Raw genomic sequence first — 20,334 nt, forward strand, 5'->3', positions numbered from 1 at the left:
GGCAGAATTTGTATTACTACTTTGGAGATGAAGAAATAGGTTTAAGAAATTCAAATTTGCCTAGTAATTAGAGAACATGTAACTGGAGACCTTAGTGGAAAATATTCCTGAATTGGTATACAAAGTTTTGGACATCCACATTTTTCAAAGAAGATCTACAGAATTCACATAGTTAAAGACATAGTACATAGGCGTTGGTGGCACGAGCCTTTAACCCCAGCACTCGGGAAGCAGAGGCAGGAGGATCTCTGTGAGTTCGAGGCCAGTCTCGTCCACAGAGCGAGTTCCAAACCAGGCTCCACAGCAATACAGATAAACCTTGTCTCAAAAAAACAGAAAAGATAAGTTAAAAAAAAAGAGCAAAACAAAACATATTTATTTAAGAAAAAGAGAGATAGTACACCATGGAAATGGGAGGGGCTATTCTTTAAGAATCTTACAATTTTTTTGACTACACATAACTTTTTAACTAAAATAAGAAACAGCTAGGTAAAGGGGAACTTTCTTATAAATCTGTCACTTTGAAAGTCAAGGCAGGAGGATCAGCCTTGACTACATAGTGAAACCCTTGTCTCAAAAAAATAAAGACAATAATGAGCAGCCAGGAATAGTGTCACATTCCTTTAATCTCATTGCCAGGAAGCTGAGGCAAAGTGGATCACTGTAAGTATCCTGAGTTTAGGGCTGGTGGCACACACAGGTAATCCCAGCCCTGGAAGCAGTCAGGAAGACATGCAACAGTTCAAGGACAGCCTGGTCTACAGTGAACTCTACCATATGCTCAAGGCAAAAGGGAGATTTCTGTCTTAAAAAAGATTTAATAAGAAAACATATGGAATATTATATATAAAAACAAAGGAGTATGTATGGTGGTATACACCTGTAATCCCAAGGTTTGAAAATCAAAAGTTCAAGGTCATCCACAGCTACATAATAAAACCAAGGCCAAACTAGGGCACTTGAGACCCTAGTTTGAAATAGTTTGAATAGTTATGAAAATAAACAAGGCCAGTGAGATAGTTCAGCGGATGAAGTCTCTCAACTCCAAGCATGATAACCTGCCTTCCATCCCCCAAACCCACATGAGATTCCCACAAACTGTTCTCTGATCTCCACATATATACATACACATAAAAAAAGTTTTTTTAGATTTAACCGTAAGAAAAAAAGTAGTAGAGTGCTTGACTATATAGCATGTGCAAGGCTCTACAGTCAATCTCTAATGCTGCCAAAAACAAAACAATAATGAATATAATGTTATAAAATATTTTAGCTCTAAGCTCGAGAATTAAAATCTTCTGGTCTATAAACTATAATCTTAGAATTATATCGAAACAGTATATATTTCGTAACAAATATGTACCCAAACAATATAAACCTTATCTTGTTAGAAGTGGCTAACTGAAATCTGGTCCTTACTTAACAAGAATGTCAATATCTACTTTGCTATTTATATTTACTTTCAAGAAAAAATTACCTGAGCTAACTGGGCTACCCCCACATGAGAAGCTGAAGCTTGTATGGAATGCATCCAGGTTAAACTGAGAATCCTGGCAGGGTAGTAACCCAAACCAAGAGACCTAGGACAGACAGAACAAACAGACTGTCCTAGAAATGTAGACATGTTCACAACTATCCGATGATGTCATCTCCCCCATCAAAGACTTACTGTTTATTCAGCTGCCTCTGGCCTCTTCTTTTTGGACTCCCGCTCTCAGACCCGCTACTTGCCTTCAGTGTGTGAGGGGGAAAATGATTACAGACTTTAGTTCACAGTAAGATTTTAGACAGAATGAAACCTAAGCACTTGCAAGTTGGAGCCCACTCTTCTGCTTTGAAAGCCAATGTCACTTTCTTTGTCACGTCTATACTTAGCTTAGACATCCAGAGCAGCAACATCAAATACAACAACTTTCTACAAGTAAATGCTCCATACCTATAATGTCCAACACAATGAGCCATCAGTCACATTGTGAACTCAGTACTTAAAATGTGCCTAGTAGGGATGAAGAATACAATTCTAAATATAAATTTTAAAAGCCAAATGTATTAGTAGTAACTATACAAAATGCTGCAGATCTAAAACAGTGTATAAAATAGCAAATTTACTGAGTATGCCCTACAGGCACTGCCTGCTGATGTCTTCACTTTAGACTTGATTAAAGAGCATCTGTAATCATGATTGAAGAGCTAACATCACTTGGCCAAAGGAGGATTAAAGTCACAGACAATGAACCAGCTTCATCCCAAGTGAAGTGTGATGGCACTCCCCATGAGGCTGCTAGTCTTGGGTCCCACTAAGGATTGACGCATAACCAGGAAGTGCACCTAGATGTGACTAGCTATGAAGGACCATGAAGGCTCAGTGGCCCAAGTCACTATGGGAAAGGGAAGTACAGGCACACCAGCTCAGAAATCACTCAGAACTCAAACAGCATACACATGCAGGTGCTGGCATGAATTTGATCTTCAGAGGACATTTACTGAAAACCCACACCTAACTCCCCAGTATTTAGCTATTGATACAAAATAACAAACTCCTCCTAAAGCAGAAAGGGGACATTTCACTGAGACAAGAGTATTCATTCCTTCTGAATCTACTCTCCAAACCTAATATGCAGAGATTTCACAAAACAATTGACACAATCTGAGAAACATGAAACAAGTCCAATTCTATGGATATGTGAACCCAAATATTACTGGCTTTAAAATCATCAGTCCAGGCATTGGAGACGGATGTAGCCAAGTGAAGGGTGCTCTGTTAAGAATGCTCAAGTACCAAAATTCTGGCCCCATCACAAAAAAAAAAAAAAAAAAGGTACTCCATCTCTCATAATTAGACCAAAAAATGAATATAAGGAACCAGTTTTCTATCTCACACTACAATTGAGATAGAAAATCAAACTTACATAAATTAAGAAAAACAAAATACATTAAACACTCCTCTTTCCTTTTTCTGGAGTAAATCCAAAAATCACATTCATTTCCCCATTTGTTCAGAACTTAAACAAAATATTAGGTGTCTAAAGAAAACTGGTCACAATCAGTTATACTCTGAGAAATTTAATTTTAAATCAACTTCAAATTAAAATTAACTTACCACACAATAATGGAATGAAACATTAACTATTAAGGATTTGGTGTTTACCTAACTTCTTGACCATAGAAAGGCCCCATTAGATTCCCTTTTAACTGTCATACCTGAAGTCCAGTCTTTTTAATAGTAATATACACCAGTCACAGAAGATGAGGTCAGATAGGGAACCGAAACACATCCCCTTAAATCATTTTTTCTTACCTCTTCCTTAATATTAAATCGTGATGGTTCTTGTCTGCTTCGGTTTGACCGCCTAACCCCATAAACATCAGGATATTCTTCCCACATCTGCAAAATTAACAGACTGCACATGAATCATTTCCTTAACTACATGCTATCATTATTAGAATACTTATTTCAAATCAAACAAAATCATGTAACTAAATATCTAAAAGGTTGTTTTGTTTGTTTTGGGAGAAAGCTAAGCAGAATCCTTTCAAAAGAACAGGCATTTAAAAAGTTTAACAATGCCATCATGCATTAAAAATACTGAGCACTGCTTACTGTCACTAAACTAAAACATCCAATTCCTTCCACAAAATTACTAAAGAATTTTAAATTTCCTGATGACAAACAAACAAAAACCCAAGGAGAAGAGTCCCCACACACATACAAACAAACAGAATCTAATCCAACAAGGCAGTGTCTCCTGCTACAAGTTCTCCCTAGCACACCTGCTTTGACTCACTACTAGCAGAATAGCTCCCTGCCTTACACACTTTTGCTAATAATTTTCAGCAATTTGAAAAGGTAACTTTCACAGGTTGACTGGCTGGGGTGTTTTGTTTTTCCACACTCTACCCTGGCGATAACTACGCTGAAGTATACTCTCTGCTTTTTACATGAAATGACAAGAAAACAAAAGGAATCTGGATGGACTGTGGGAAGACACTGGCATGAAGATGTTTGATCATGGTGAAACACATGGGACAGATGTTAGGAAACCGAGGTCAGGAATAGGGGTCCTATTAAAAAAGAAGCAGAAGCCAATGTCATGGAAGCATTTGGATATTCAAGGCAGAGTATATGCAAAAGACGAGAAGCCACTGTCTGAGGCCAGTACTTAAATGTTTTCCTTAGGGAACCAGACAGTAAACATCTCTATGCTGTATAGCTATTTATCCCACTCTGAAACTGCAATGGGAAATCAACCACAAAGTATCTAGATATGGGGGGAGGAGTATGACATACAACACCATGTCCCCAAACAAACAGCATTTTTAAGTCTAGAACAGCATTACAGAATTGGAAACAAGTCCCTTTATATTTCTTTCTCTTTAAAGTTTTAATATGCTAAATAAACTTCACATGTCGAAGCAAGGCATGGTGATGCATACCTTTAATCCCAGTACTCAGAAGGCAGACAAAGGCAGATCACTGTGCTTTCAAAGGCAGCCTGGTCTACACACTGAGTTCCAGGACAGCCAGGATTGCATACTGAAATCCTAACTAGGGAAAAAAAAAAAAAAAAAAAAAAAAGTAGAGAACTACCCTAAAAAGCCACAACTGAAAAAAAAAAAGAAAAAAGCCTAAACTGATCAAAGATTAAACAAGTTACTAAGCAAAGGAGGACAGTATTTACCAATGACAAAGAGAGAGAGAAAGTGAGAGAGAGAGAGAGAGAGAGAGAGAGAGAGAGATAGGAAGACAGGAAGGAAGAAAGAAAGAGCTATATATAGTAAGGTGAAAAACAAGGAAAAAACTGAAAAGCAGCAAACAAGAACAGGCATATTAGAACTAGAATACAACACAATTGTAGGCTTTGCCACAGTCACATTCTCTAATAACGGCTCTAGAACATCTCCATTTTAAAGGACAAAAGACCTAACCATGAGTTAGGAGCAATCAAGTGGGAGGAAATACAAGTCAAAGAGGCAAGTAAATGTACAACACACTGGACCAACCTGGTAGAGAAAGAAGTGAGAAGGATGTGCACTCTAGCCTTTCTGCCCACACCCACACCTATTCCTCTATGGACCTCTGCTACAGAAGAAAAATTATCTGTATGACTCAGCAGAGTTTTATGGTGCCTCTTTTTAACTGAGATGGCCAAAATCAGCAAATATGAGTACACCAACCAGTCTTACCACTCTCAGACTGCCTGGCATACTGGCTTCAATGCTCCAACTGTACTGTAAGTCATACTGTACTACTTACGCCCCCAAAGCAGCTTGGATTATTTGTCCTTTAGAGGCCACCTAATTCTGCTCTTCCAAAACAAGAGCTGACATGTAAACTCACTATTGAGTGCCCCCTACGTGGGCAATAAAACTTTCCTACTGTTAGGGAGATGTGGGGAAAGCTAGCATGTAAAGAGGATATATATAGCACACAGTCTTTTTGGAATTCCTCATTTATGGTAATTTCTCTAGGTCCAGTGACATTTTTAACCTTTTTAGTACTGATCACGTTAACCATAAAAACTTATCTTAATATTTCTAAAAATGTAATTTCATCTTTAAATTTTAGCAGGGGTGTGTGTGTGTGTGTGTGCGTGTGTGTGTATGTATGTATGTATGTATGTATGTATGTATGTATTTTTCTGGTGGAAACTGAATATGCAATCCAATCTCAGTAATGTTTTCTCAACCCAGGAATAATGGCATACAACTGCCTGTAAGTTCAGCTCCAGTAGATTGGATATCCTTCTCTGGCCTCTTCAAAGGGGGAGAGAGAAAGAGAGAGAGAGAGAGAGAGAGAGAGGGAGAGAGGGAGGGAGGGAGGGAGGGAGGGAGGGAGGGAGGGAGGGAGGGGGAGAAAGAGAGGTAGTAGATAGATAGATATTAGATAGACAGACAGACAGACAGACAGACAGACAGACAGACAGACAGATCCATGAATAAAAATAAACCATTAAAAAAAATAGTCGGGAGCAGAGGTGTATCTCTGGGTTTGAGGCCAGCCTGACCTACATAGTGAGTTCCAGGACAGCCAGAGCCACACAGTAAAATCCTATCACACACACATACATACACACACACACAAAAAAAAGGCCTGGCATCATGTCACATGACTTTAGCCACAGTACTCAGAAGGCAAGGGCAGGCACTTATCTATGAGTTTTGAGACATCTGGGCTACAGAGTTCAAGACAAGTTTATCATCCACTGGCCCCTAAAAGTCAAATACTGTTACATAACAACTTTGCTGAGAACTGAAGTAACTGTTGAACCCAAGTCTGTCTCAAGTGTTCCAAACAGCTCTTTTAACTTCATATTGTCTAAAACTTTTCACTACCACCTACAATTTAGTACCATTTGTAATATGAAAATTAGCACACAGAATATAAATTTGCATCTTCGATTGTAGCTTAAATTTAAAAGATGACAGCATAAACTTGGTTTTATTAATATTTCTTTTTTTAAAGAACTAGAAAGCAATGTTCTTTCGTAGTGATTCGCACATAATTCTCGCAAATAAAGTCTCACAAGTTAAGATGTGGGGGGCTGGAAACAGCTCAGCTGCCATAGTACTTGTCTAGCATGCACTAACCCAGTGCGTTTGCATGACAGAGGTAGGTACCCATCTCTCATCCCAGCAGGAGGGAGTGGAAGGAAGGTAAGTTGAAGGTCAACCTGAGCTACATGACATACTATCCAAAAACTAAGTTAAGATACCTGCTGATGAAGCCACATAATCACTAATTCTTTTCCACCAAAAAAAGAAATGTATTCCAAAGTTTGGAATCAATGTGGAAATGCTATGCAAGTTAATTTTTGCCTTTTGTAGTCTTCCCTATAAGGTTCTTTTCTAATAAGCAAAATACAACTACAATGCCTTCACTCAGGCTGATTTTCCTTCCCACTACTCACTCTTCATGACAATGAGATAGTCAGGCCTGTAATCCCAGCACATGGGGTTCAAGCAGGAGCATCTGCGTTCCAGGCCATACCAGGCTATACTGTAAGACCACAGGATCATGTGGGAAGGGAAGGATTGGCCAAGCATAAGTGGTGCACACCTATAATCTCAGCACTTGGGAGACAGACATAGGAGGATCAGGAGTGCAAAACCAATCCTGGCAGCACGCAAACAAGTTCCTGGTTCCTGGCTAGCCCAAGGTATGTGAGACCCTATCTCCAGAAACAGACAAGCAGAAAGACATACGAATCAATCTTTGCAAACAGTCTCCTAGCTGGTCCTGGATAGGAGCAAATTTCAAATACACAGCCCAGGAGATACCTTCTTCACATCAGCTATCCGTTCCTTCTTAGAGGCAGGCTTCTCTTTGGCTTCTGGAAGGACTGGCTGGGATTTGGAACCTGCTGATTCACTCTCAGATTCTGATTGACTCTCGGAAGATTCAGAACTGCTATTGGACTCGCTGCCATGTCCACTGCCGGGATCGCTACCTTGCTCACTTTCCGACTGACTGCCAGAGTCTGAACCCGAAGCTTCTTCAGAGGCCGAATGACTTCATTTAATAGAGAGAGAGGCAGAGAGAAAGTCTTAGAAACATTTAAGAACTTCCACATATATATATATTACCTTTTGGTAATATATATTCAGACAGTAATTTCAGCAATTTAGCATCCACACCTTCAAATTCCCTTTTATTCTTGTGTTGCAAGTGCTGCTTTCCTATCGTTTTCAACCTTTATCTTTGTATTTTTGACACCACACATATTCCAGGTGATTTGCATTTGCACACACTCCAGTGAATACAGACCCCTTCATTCTAATGAGGTAAAACTATATCCGCTGAGTATTTAAGGAATTCTAAGACCTCACTGCAACACTATATATAATCTGTCTACTGAGTCTTATCTGTTTAAATACCAAAGCCTTCTTCAAAATAGAAAATATTAATTTTAAAAATGACAAAAACGAACCCACCGCCAAAGGAAAAACGCAATTATCCAATTAGTGGTTCTCAGTGATGGGGGGGGGTATAGGGAGCTATACACACCATCCTTAGTCACACCCAGGTCCTGACTCCAAAGCCATGACTCCAAGGATAACCCCACCTCTGATCTGATAATGGCCTATGCACATCCCATCCCCTTCCTTGTCTGAAACTACCCTCAGATAAACACAATCTTGAGGATATAACAGAAATCTTAGGTTGAGAGGTAGACCACCATAGCATGAAGCTTAAAAGCGAAGTTTTCTATTTACCACTGTCTCTTCCAAACTAGAACTGAGGTCACACTACTTAGCAAATGGCTATTAGAAAAGAACTGGGCTGCAGGCAGAACTGGGTTGGTAATGTGTTTTCAAAGATAGCAGGGGGCCCTAAGCCTCAGCATACACCAGGTGTGGTGGTGCACATTCAGAAGGCCTAGAAATTCAAAAGCAGCCTCTACTACATAACAAGTTGGAGGCCAGCCTGGAAATCATGAGTTCCTGCCAAAATAAGAGAGAGAAAAAGAAAGAAAATAAATTACTGGAAACCTGAACTGATCCAAATCTACAAAAAGCACATTATAGTACAGACACCTTTAAGTCAAGACCAAGAAATGGTCTTTGCCTGTAAGAAGGAAAGATGGGAAAAATAACAAACCTGATCAATCACCTCAGTGTGATTGATTATGCTATTGATTAGGCATATACTCAATACATATTTATTCTCCAGAACAATCTTAAGATGAGACTTTAAGAAACTCAGCCTTCTCTCTTCCTTTGGAAATCTATACCTTATCCCATATCTCACTTTCCAGTTGTATACTTTTCCACTTTATTTTATGTGTATCAGTATTCTGCCTGCATGCATGTCTGTGTGTGTGCAGTACACACAGAAGCCAGGTGGATCCCCTAGGACTGGAGTTAGAAACTGTTGTGAGCAGCCATGAGGGTGCGGAAAACCAAGTGGATAGAGTCCTCTGGAAGACCAGGTAACACTCTTAACTGCACAGCCATCTCTCTAGTCCCCTAGCTGTGTCATCATAAACCTGTTCCACCCACCTAAAGAGTCATGAGCACACCTTTAATCCTAGCACTCGGAAGGCAGAAACAGGCAGATCTCTTTGAGTTGAGTTTGAGGCCAACTTGATCTACAGAGCGAGTTCCAGGACAAGTACCAAAGTACAGAGAAACCATGTCTCGAAAAAAAAAAAAAAAGTCATGAACATTATACAGCAGCTATAGAAACAGCAACAAGCTGTAATAGTTCTCCACAAATGCTTCCCTTACCCAGAAAGTTGAAATCTGAGAATGAAATCCTGCCTCTGACTCCCTAAGACAAAGTTCCTCCAGCCCATTATTAGGGAGTGGGTACCACAGAAGGACCTTATTAGCTTTAGCCACCACCATTTGCACACAGGGATATAGAATTAGCTGCAAAATTTCCTTATAAAGATTCAGAAGGAAATGAAAAAGCAAAGAAGAATCTGGAAGCTAGGCAGCTTAGTGCTACAAAGGCCTGCCCCTTACAGCCCAGACATCCGGGCATGAACTCTTTACCCATCTCAGTATGAGCTAGAAAACCATGTTTATGTCTGCATGATTCCCACCTCTCTCTGTAAGATTTACTTTTTTTTGTATTAGAGTTTTGTTTCCATGTTATGTCTACATGCCATAGGCCAGAAGAGGGCAGCAAATGCCCTGGAACAGTTACAGACACTTAATGAGCCACCATGTAGTTCAGGGAACTGAAGCCAAGGTTGTCTACAAAACCAGTAAGTCCAGTAATTGCTGAGCCCTCTCTCCCCGACACCCTGTTGTCTCATCATCACTCCTTCCCTCATCCCCATTTGCTCCATGTAACACTTGTAGAAGCATGGCATCAATCCCAGTATCATTTACCTCCAACCTAAGTACAAAATGCTTATGCAGCAAGCTAAGTATCTAACTTCAAGAGCGTGGGTATCATCTTCTGTAGGAAAACATGCTTTGCTCTCTCATGTGCTAATCCCAGCCTATCAGACACTTCCAAAGCTGATCTATCACTGTAATCACTAACATGAGAAGTGAAAACTGGCAGCCCTACCTTGGTATAGGCTTTAACTACCCACCTCTGCTCCCTCTCACTTTCACCATGTCTCCTGCCCCTAGGAAACTGAATCGGAAGCACGAGCAGTTGCGTGAGGGGTATGGCTCAGTGGTACAATGCTTGCCTACTCATGCATAAATCTGAGGCTTGGTCCCACAACACCTATCAGAGAATGATAAATATGGATTGTCCCATCCTATAAAAGTAATGTGGTCACTTGTCACAACAGGCATGAAAGCTAAGGCCATCTTCTCAACGTTCCTTGTGCCTGAATCAATGCAGATGACTGGCTGAGCTGGAACAGTGTACCTGCCTTCTGAAGTGACTTCATTTTCCAGCAGAACTGCAGACAAGAACTTGTGAGTGGAATCACATGATAATCATCACAACTAAAATTGTCAGGACACCACAGTAATCAACACACTCTCTGGGAAAAGAAATATGCCAAAGTAAAGGGGAAAAAATGTTAAACTACCTGTTTAGAGACCCAGAAAAAAAAAGCTATAAAAGACAGCTTTAATCCACTTCAGAAAATGTTAACAGTCCAGTTAACTAGAAAGGCTTTTAATCTTGTGCTAAAAAGCAAGAATCACAGATTTATTTTAACACATATGTCAATGCCAAGACAAAGAGAAACTCTCTGTGAAATGACACATAAGTGAGCTGGATTTCAATTTTTTCTTTGGTTATTTCCAAATTGTTCTCTCAAACAAGAGGCTATAAATATCTGTGATTCATTTCTGTACATCTTTATTTCTAAGCAGAATATTTAGGTTCTCTCATCATTGTTCCCTGTAACCAGCACAGCTGTAACCATTCTTGTATATACCTTCAAGGACAGCAGTTTCTTTGTGTTCTAATGTATACCATTAGAAATGTAATATTGCATACAATTATCATGAAACACCCACATTCCCAGTAGCACACAATTTGTATGTACATGTTAAGAATGGCTTACTTTGTGGGAAGGGGTATGCGGTTAAGATTCCATAGGTTAGTTTATGCTTGAAAAATAAGAAATAAAAAGTAAGATATTAAACACTACAGAATCAAGCCTAAGGAAACAAAGCTATAGTCACCTTCGGAGCTGAAGGAAATGGGTGTAACCAGGTAAGACACTGACATTCTATGGCTTTAGTGGTGAACTCACAGCTGCTTAGAACTCTTAAATATTTTTATATAAACTAGCTCACTAACCAAAGTGAGCACACATGTGAACCAGTCAGCATAAGACTAAGTAATGTAAAACAATGGTACCTCACAGCTTTAATTCCAGTACTCAGCAAACAGAGGCAGGTGGAGAGCTCTGTGAGTTTCAGGCCAGCCTGACCTAAAAGGCAACCTTTGGCTAACCAGGGCTACATAGTATAACAGTCCTTTAAAAAAAAAAAAAAAAAAAAAATCAGTAAAAATAATCTTATTTTGCCCAAGTATCAAGGTGATTTTGAACTATGTAAAAACAAAGAAAAGGAACTTTATTTTGGAACAAGCAAGTTAGATGCAAGACAACATATTCCAGGAGGAGGAATACTTTTCATAAAAACCTTAGTAAAGGTCTTTCGGGTTTCTTTTAATTGTTGTTTAAGACAGAAGCCCAGGCTGGCCTTGAACTCAGAGATGCACCTGCCTCTACCTCACTAGTGCTGGGATTAGAAAAAGAGGAAAAAAGTTCCTTACTGTTAGAAAAAAATGTTTTGCCTTGCACTATTTAAAGAACCAACAGCTGAAGTGGATGACATTCCCTAACACCTAGTAACACTAAGTACTCCGCCCAGTACCACACCGTAGCTTTTATCAGAATGCTTAAAAGCTTAGCCTGGTATGGTGGTGAATACAGCTGTTTTAAAATGTTTTAATACAAGCACCTGGGAAGCTGAAGACAGGAAATGACCTGTATCACACCCCCCCTAAAGAGAAAGAAAGAGAGCCAAATTCAACTCATAGGTAATAATACTTAAAATAAAAAATACCACTAATGAGTACAATTGCCTGACTTTCAAGGTATAATAGTTGAAACTTATATTCATAGGAATTACCTAATACAGCCTCATAAAAATATTTGACAATTACTCAATCCCTAAACTGCAAATTTCATACTTTTCAACTAGACAAAAAGACTGATATGCATCAAAATATGAAAGAGAGAGAAGAAAAGGGTTAACACCTTTACTAAGTTTTTTTATGAAATGGATCAGTCTTCCTTACAACTGGACTTTGAAACCAACAGGGTCACTTCCATTTCTTACAGTGCCATTTCCAAAATGGCCACAAGAGGGCAACACAGCAACGGTCCACTTATAAGGGAAAGCCTGTGGGTTGTCTTAAGAGCCTCCATTTCAGCCATTGGTGTTTATTTTCCTAACTTACAAAATGGCTGAACTACTTACTACTTAACAAGAGCTCCATGGTTATTGTAGGTAACACGAAATCTGGAAGAATGCAAGGTACTGAACTCCACAAAGAGATCCACACAGCTTGCATTATAAACATTTAAAGTGTCTAAAATAGGCAAAAGGCCCAATCCTTACATTAACCCTATGAAGACAAAAGTTAAGGGTGTCTGAATTACAGGATCTGCACTATCCATTCCTCTGTGCTATTGCTGGCCTTGCATTACACTAATTCTTAAGTCAAATTATCAAATCAACTAAGCTGCCACGTGACCACTCCTTCCAGGCGATGGCTAGATGTCTTTAAGGAAATGGAAAGGGAAAGACACTTCAGAGTTCTCACTGACAAAGAATAAGTAACAACTCCTTAAGCTTTGGGGTGTTTTGGGTTTTTGTTTGTTTTGTGGAATAGAGCATTCAATGACATTAGTAAAGCTATCTTCTGGTGTTGTTTTTTGTTTTGTTTTGCTTTTAATTTTAAGCTTTGTTTTTAAGAACCCTCATGCTTCTAAGTTCCAACTCTTCAGATTCTGAAAAATAAACACAGTATAAAATTTTAAGTTTGTAAATTACAGTGTAAACATGGCTAAGTCAAGTAAATTAAGAAAACAAAGTTGATGTATACATTAACAAAAAGTATACAACATATGAAGACTGACAACTCAAAAATCCAGTAGAAAATTAGACAAAAACAACATTAATACAACCACAGGGGAAAAAAATGAAATGGCCAATAAAGGTAAGAAAATATCAGGCAGATCTCTGTGAGTTCGAGCTCAGCCTGGTCTACAAGCACTACTTCCAGGACAGACTCCAAAACCACAGAGAAACCCTGTCTTGAAAAACAAAACAAAACAAACAAAAGAATCTCAAAAAACCAGAAAAAGAAAGAAAGGAAGGAAGGAAGGAAGGGAGGGAGGGAGGGAGGGAGGGAGGGAGGGAGGGAGGAAGGAAGGGAGGGAGGGAGGGAGGAAGGAAGGAAGGAAGGAAGGAAGGAAGGAAGGAAGGGAGGAAGGAAATATAACAAGTGGGGTTGTGGTGGCACATGCCTTTAATGCCAGCACTGGGGAGGCAGAGACAGCCAGCTTGGTCTACAGTTCTACAATGGCCAGGGCTACACAAAGAAAACCTGTCTTGAAAAACTAAACCACTTAAAAAAATAAATAAATAAAATAAAGAAAGAAAAGAAAAGAAGATATCTAGACATGATAAAAAGTTAATTAAACTTAGTAATTTGGAGGATATATTATGATAGACAATTTTTACAAATGTTTGCCCAAATTAATAAAAATGATAAGGCAGTAAAGAAAACAGTAGTCACATCACGTATCAAAGTGATCCGCACAGGTTTGGAGAAAGAAGGCAAGAAGTATGTTTTTCTTTTTTTTTTTTCCTTTTTTTTTTTTTTTAAAGTGAGTACATGTGCATGACATCCCAAGATGTCCTGTGGGTTCCAGGAAATCTTTACTCAGGAGTTTCTTGCCTGTTCCAGAAATGGTTCTTTAAAGTACACGTACCATCAGGGTGGTAGTAGTGCACACCTTTAATCCCAGGATTTGGGAGGCAGACAGGTGGATCTCTTAGAGTTGAAGACCAGCCTGGTCTACAGAGTGAGTTCCAGGACATCCAGGGCTGTTACACAGAGAAATCCTGTCTCAAGAAAAATAACCAGCACCCCCTACCCCCCACCTCACCCCAAAAACATCAAAAATATCCTACAAATCGGTATGTAGGTATGTTATCTAGATAAATCAAAGCACAAAACTATTCAAAGCCAGAAAAAGATCATTTACATATCTAGAAAATATGTTGTAAGTGTGAATTATCCATACTATCAATACTAATATGAACAGGATTAGGCTTTTTCAAAACTATAAGTTTTAAAACTATACAAATTACAAACACTTAAAAGATTTTATATGCCAAGTTAGCACAAAAGTGACAGAAGTAAAGGGGTATGATGGGAGTGTCTTAACTCTCTTACTAAAAAAAAAAAAAAAAAAAAAAAAAACTTACTCTTTGAACCTCTCCTTTTCTACATGATTTTCAAAAGGGTTTATTTGTTTTGTTTTTTGTTTTTGTGACAGGGTCTCACCATCAAACTCTAGCTGCCTGAAACATGTAGACCAAACTAGAACTCAAAGATCCACAGTGCTGAAGCTAAAAGCATACCACTACAGCCAGCAAGGTTTCTTTTTACCATAACTGGCCCCTTCCTTGGATTCAGTTCTTCTGGAAGGTTCCTTAACAGTGAGAACACCATAGACTTTCTTAGTCAAGCAGACAGAATGATGAGGGAGAAATGGCAGAGAGAGGGGGTCATGTGGTCTTGTCATTGAGATCAGGAACTCCCACAGCTAACACTGTGGTGAAGGCCAAGAGTGAGCTTCACTGCCTTCGCACATCTTACTTTCCCAGAATCTCCAATAACAGCAACACTACATGTTAACCCTACCCATCCCACACACCATAGCGCTGAATGGATGGATAGCTGTCCTGGAACTCTGCGAGTAGAGCAGGCTGGCCTTGAACTTACAAAGATATAACTGCCTCTGCCTTCTGCATGCTGGGTTAAAATGTGCAACACTATGCCAGACTGTTTACAGCAACATCTTAACTTCTGCAGCAACCCTGGTGCTCTGGGCTTTCACTTTATCAGATGTAATCCCATCCAAAGCAAATCAGAAACCACCCCCACCATCTTACTTCCCAAAAAAGAAAAGGTCCCTCAGAAGAGGATTTCAGCAGAAGAGAAAGGGGAAGTAAAAGGCCAGTGAAGGGTGAAAAGTCCTCTGTATGAAGCTGTCAAAGAATTTAAGGGTTCCTGTATCAGGCCTTCAAGATATAACTCCAAAAGCAACCAAAGCCAGTATTTATGGCTACAAAGACCTTCGTTTCAATTCCCTTGAAGGACCCGAACTTACAATGTACTTCTCTGAGTGCCCTTTTATTAACATCTGTGCTTAAATTTTACATTAAAAATGTTACTGTGCCAATACACACACACACACACACACACACACACACACACTCTCTCACACACACACACACACACTCTCTCTCACACACACACACACACTCTCTCACACACACACACACACTCTCTCTCTCTCTCTCTCACACACACACACACACACATCATTAAATAAGACTCTTTTCTGTGGTGAAGCAGTGAGTCCTACTTTAACTGAAAATGTTCACGGTTGTGGTGGCGCAGAGATTGCATGTGAGTGTCTGCTCTTACTCCCACTGACATCTATCTCATTGTTAATCTATGAGAGGCCAATGATTGGGACCTGCCTAATACATGGTCAGCAAGAAACCACAACTCACACTAAACTCCTAAATTGTCTACCTTACCTTCAGGGCAATTTAAGTTGGCACAATAAAGTCCTCTCTGTCTTACAACTGCCAGTAACCTGTACTGCCTTGCCCTTTTTGCTTCCTTGTTCTAAGGGACTGCTTTATAAAACTGTTCCTCCACATCTTGCTACTTACTGATGGAATGCTGCCCATTCCCATCCCTAAATCCACTAATAAACCCATGTAGATCTTCAGATTTCTGTTAAAAACTGTCATTTCTCTACAGGAAAAATGCAGTTTTACTTCAAAGAAAAATACTCAAAATGGCACTTAAAATTTCATGAAATAGCAGAACTAAATAAACCCCAACAGTATTTCTCAAAGCCAGTGGTCTGCAGTTTATAGCTCAGTGGCAGAGAGCTTCCCAGCATTCATAAGGTTCGATACCCAGAATGAGTGAAAGTAACAGGCCTCATGGTTTGGGCCTAAAACACTAGCTACTGCGGGGCATTGGTGGTGCATGCCTTTAACCCCAGCACTCGGGAGGCAGAGACAGGAGGATCTCTGTGAGTCCAAGACCAGCCTGGTTGGTCTACAGAACTAGTTCCAGGGCAGGGTCCAAAACAATACAGAGAAACCCTGTCTCAAAAAACCAAAGGAAAAAAGGAAAAGAAAAACAAGAACCTAGCTATTATGAAGATTGAGGAAGAGAAGATAGCAGAATTTTTAAAAATTCTAGCTGTTTCTGAAATTCTCATCTGGGAATAGGCAGAAGTCACCTTAAGCTTTCTCACACTACTTCTACTCCCCAATAACCAATTAACAATTTTGTCATCTTAAATGGTTTACCAAGTACCAAGACACAGGCCTCCAGCAGATAGGGGTGTGAATGACATCAACGATGCTGGATACAGTCTACATGGAGAATCATATGCATAGTTAATCAGGACCTAGCAACACTTACAAACTAAAAGAAAAAAGAAAGCTTTCCAACTCAGGTGAAAAAAAAGCCTAACCACCAAGCTCAAGAGAAGCTACAAGGGAAACTTCCCTGCACTCATAAACAAGGTCCTAACCATCAAAGGGGACGTTTACATTCTCAACACTAAGAATAAATGAACTAGTTTGGTCAGGAGGTCCCTTTAAACCTCCGAGTCTTCTATTCTCTTATTAGCTAACTTGTAGACTATAACTTTTATGAACCTTTATAAAATAGACTGTGATGACGAAACTTCAAAGTTCAAAGGAGAATAAAAGCCCTGATTACCATCCCAATAATAAATGTGAAACATATGCCCATGTCCTCAAGGGTCCTTGGAACTAGCTAAGAAAACAAGGTGAGGGGCCTCAGTTTAGCAATCACCAAAATTCACCATGAGAAGAACTCCACATTTTCAGTTACACATGCTTTCTACACTGGGACACCTTTAACAGGGCTGGAACTGTGTTGTTGAGGGAAGGGAGTGCCTATGTTTGTAGGCTGTCTGGCATCCCACACTTCTGTACACTAGATAGATGTAAATAGCACCTCAGTACCCGATAATAACCAAAAACCTATCCAAACAAGACAAAACTGGGGATGAGACACCACACAATGTCAAGGATGAAAAAGCTGCCACTGTCTGTAACCATGCATCAGAAGCACAGTATTGCCACCTATTATTTTAAGAAATGAAAAAGCTCAGAAGCTCCTGCACAGAATCCTACAGATAAAGAGAAGCAAAACATCAGGTGTTGGGGGTTTACACAACCATAACACCATCATTCAGGAGGCCAGGGCTAAAGTGCCTCAAATACCAATCCAGCTTGAGTGAAATGTCTCAAAAATAATAACAACAACTACCAAAAGGAGACAAAGAACAGAGATCCAAACTGTCGAGAGTTCTCTGTGAACCTTTCACACAAACCTAACCTGCTGCCCAACCTATGAAACCTTCAGTCACCTGAGTCTATTCTTCAATGTATAGACTCCTGGGAACAATCCCTAAATTATCCTATATTTTAACTCTTCCAAGCAAAACATCTGGATATAACAATCAACCCAGGTGATTAATCCTTAGCAAGAATATTTTTAGAGTTAAATGTCAACAAGCTAAACTTAAAAGGCATTAAAGAGAAAAAGTACTAGAGAAGTTTGGTCCATCAGTCTCAACTGTCATGTTAGCAGCCATATATGGACCATGTGAATGTCAAGCAGCCTGCAACTGAATGTGACAGGGGACACATCAATCTCTAAGATTCTCAACATCGCCTGGTCCATTTACGATTGTTTCTTGACAAGGCACTTCTACAAGACAACTGACCTAACAGAAGCTGCCCCTTTCCCCTAATCTGCTACACGATCTAATATAATCCAGTCAGTTATGACACTTGTTTCAATTATCCAAGTAATTCACAAGCAAAATATGTACAAAATTTAAATTTAGAATAAAAGAGAGGGAGACCACAAGCACAAATTTTCATGCATTACAGACTAACCCAAAGTGCATATGTGGATAAAAGCCAAACAACAAAAGAGCAAGTTGTAAGGTTTCCAAGACCTTCCGTATACCCTGTACTTTCAGGATCCAGCCACCCCCATGGAGTATCTTATGTAAAATACTGGCCTTCTGAAGATTACATCCACAATCTACAGTACTCTGAGTTTTTTGTTTCTTTAAAATATGAAAGGCTAGCTGAGAGGTGGTGGCACACACCTTCACTCCCAAAGCAGAGGCAGGTGGATCACTGTGAGTTCCAGGACAGCCAGGACTGTTGCACCGGGAAATGTCTCCAAAAACCCCATAAATAAATAAATAAATAAATAAATAAATAGATAAATAAATAAATAAATAAATAAATAAAATATAATATGGGAGAAAGGTGGGCAGGGGAGAAGGCTTAACAACATGAGCACATGCTTTGCAAACATCCCAAGAATCCTCCTTTTAAAAATAAAACAAAACAGAACAAAAATACAAACTAGCAAAAAACAGTTGTAGGGCTGGAGCTAGCCCACTGCGAAAGAACACATGTCCAAAGGGCCCAGATCCAATCCCCAACACCCACAGGGCAGCTCATGACTGTCATGGTGATCCAAAACCCTTTTCTGGTCTCCAAGGGCACCAGGAACACATGAAGTACACAAACATACATATAGGAAACATTCATACAAATACATAAAAATCTTAACATTTAAAAAGTTAGCTAGTGCAAACCTTAATCCTAGAACTTGGGAGGCATAAAACAAACAGATCTCTGAAAGCTCAAAGAAAACCTTGTCTTCATAGTTGCAAGGCTTTCAGAACTACATAGTGAAAATGGCTTTTCATAAAAAGGCAGGTGTGGCCTGAAAATACACTACTGAGACAGAAGGTGAAGGGTCACTGGAACTTGCCAGCCTAGTTCCAGCTTCAGTGAGACCCCGTCTCAAAGGAATAAGGCAGACAGTGATAGAGACCACTGAATGATGTCTTCTTCTAGCCTCAGTGTGTGATGAGCTACATACACCACACAATCAATCAATATGTAAGAAAGGTGGGCAGGGGAGAAGGCTCAATCAATGTAAAAGTTTTGGAGAGTTAGAAGAGGATGATCAAGATGTTATACTGTATCTCCTAATTACTGCTACAGCTTACTCCCAATCAACCAAGGGGCCAGCAACCATTCTTGGCATGCTTAGGCCATCCAAGAGCCTGAGTCACAGTCCCTCCACCTACTCCCTTACAATTCAATTTTCTCATGTTTTAAGAACAGGGATCCATACTCCTTCATGAACAAGGCTGGGTTCACAGCACGCACAATGAATGTGCCTCTTACTGAGCCTTCTCATTGTTTTCTTTTAAACAGTCTCCACGTATCAGTTCATCTACAGGCTTAATGCCTATCAAAAACAAAGACTAGGAACACAAGTCTGTTTGGGGCTCAGTGATACATGTCTTTAATCCCAGCACTCTGGGGCCAGGAGCAGGTGGATCAGAGTTGAGGCCACCCTGGTCTACAGTATTCTGGGACAGCCAGGGATAGAGAGAAGACCCCATGTCAAAAATCAAAAAGAAGGGAAGGGGGGGAAAAAAAGCCAAGTATGTGCCACATGCCTTTAATCGCAGCACTAGAAGTGGAAGCAAGGCAGACTTAGTTCAAAGGTCAGCCTGCTCTACACAGTGAGTAATAAAGACAACCAGAAGCAGAAAGTGCAACCCTGTTTCAAAAAAGAATTACATAAAGGAGATTCCCTAAGGTTTTTCATCAAATTTTTTTTTTTTAAATGCTGATGATGGTTACAGTTTACAACTATCAACTGGGTGACAGCCTTAGTAATAGCACGCCACAACTCCCTCCACTCCTGTATAATCAGGCTAGGCACTTAGCTCTAGAAGCTACACAGGGCAGGTAAGGTCAGAATACACTGAAATTAAGGGATTCTAAGTACACTTAAAGAGATCAGCATCCAAACAAACTTCTGGGTGGACCTAACGAGTATTAAGTATGGAATACACTAAGGGAAGAGCCCACCAAAACTTACAGCTAACTAAAACAAAGAAGGAACTCAGCTTCTATAGAAACGCCCCTCACTCCACATTGAAAAGAATGCTTGGAGCTGGAGAACACTCAACACAGAAACACTTCCTCACT

The 20,334-nt window shown here is 39.7% G+C and overlaps 1 protein-coding gene across 2 annotated transcripts in view; it reads right to left on the bottom strand.

The window, feature by feature from the left end:
• Chd2 (chromodomain helicase DNA binding protein 2) overlaps positions 1–20,334 on the bottom strand; it is a 113,435-nt gene that overhangs the window by 84,309 nt on the left and 8,792 nt on the right. For both annotated transcript variants that reach the window (XM_051206522.1, XM_051206521.1), the window contains 3 exons: positions 7,279–7,510; positions 3,299–3,385; positions 1,670–1,731 (listed from right to left, as the gene is read on the bottom strand). In XM_051206522.1, the coding sequence (XP_051062479.1) occupies positions 1,670–1,731; positions 3,299–3,385; positions 7,279–7,510 (381 nt within the window). The remainder of the gene's footprint in view (positions 1–1,669; positions 1,732–3,298; positions 3,386–7,278; positions 7,511–20,334) is intronic.

This window comes from Phodopus roborovskii, unplaced genomic scaffold, assembly GCF_943737965.1.
Source record: "Phodopus roborovskii unplaced genomic scaffold, PHOROB, whole genome shotgun sequence".
NCBI lineage: Eukaryota > Metazoa > Chordata > Mammalia > Rodentia > Cricetidae > Phodopus > Phodopus roborovskii.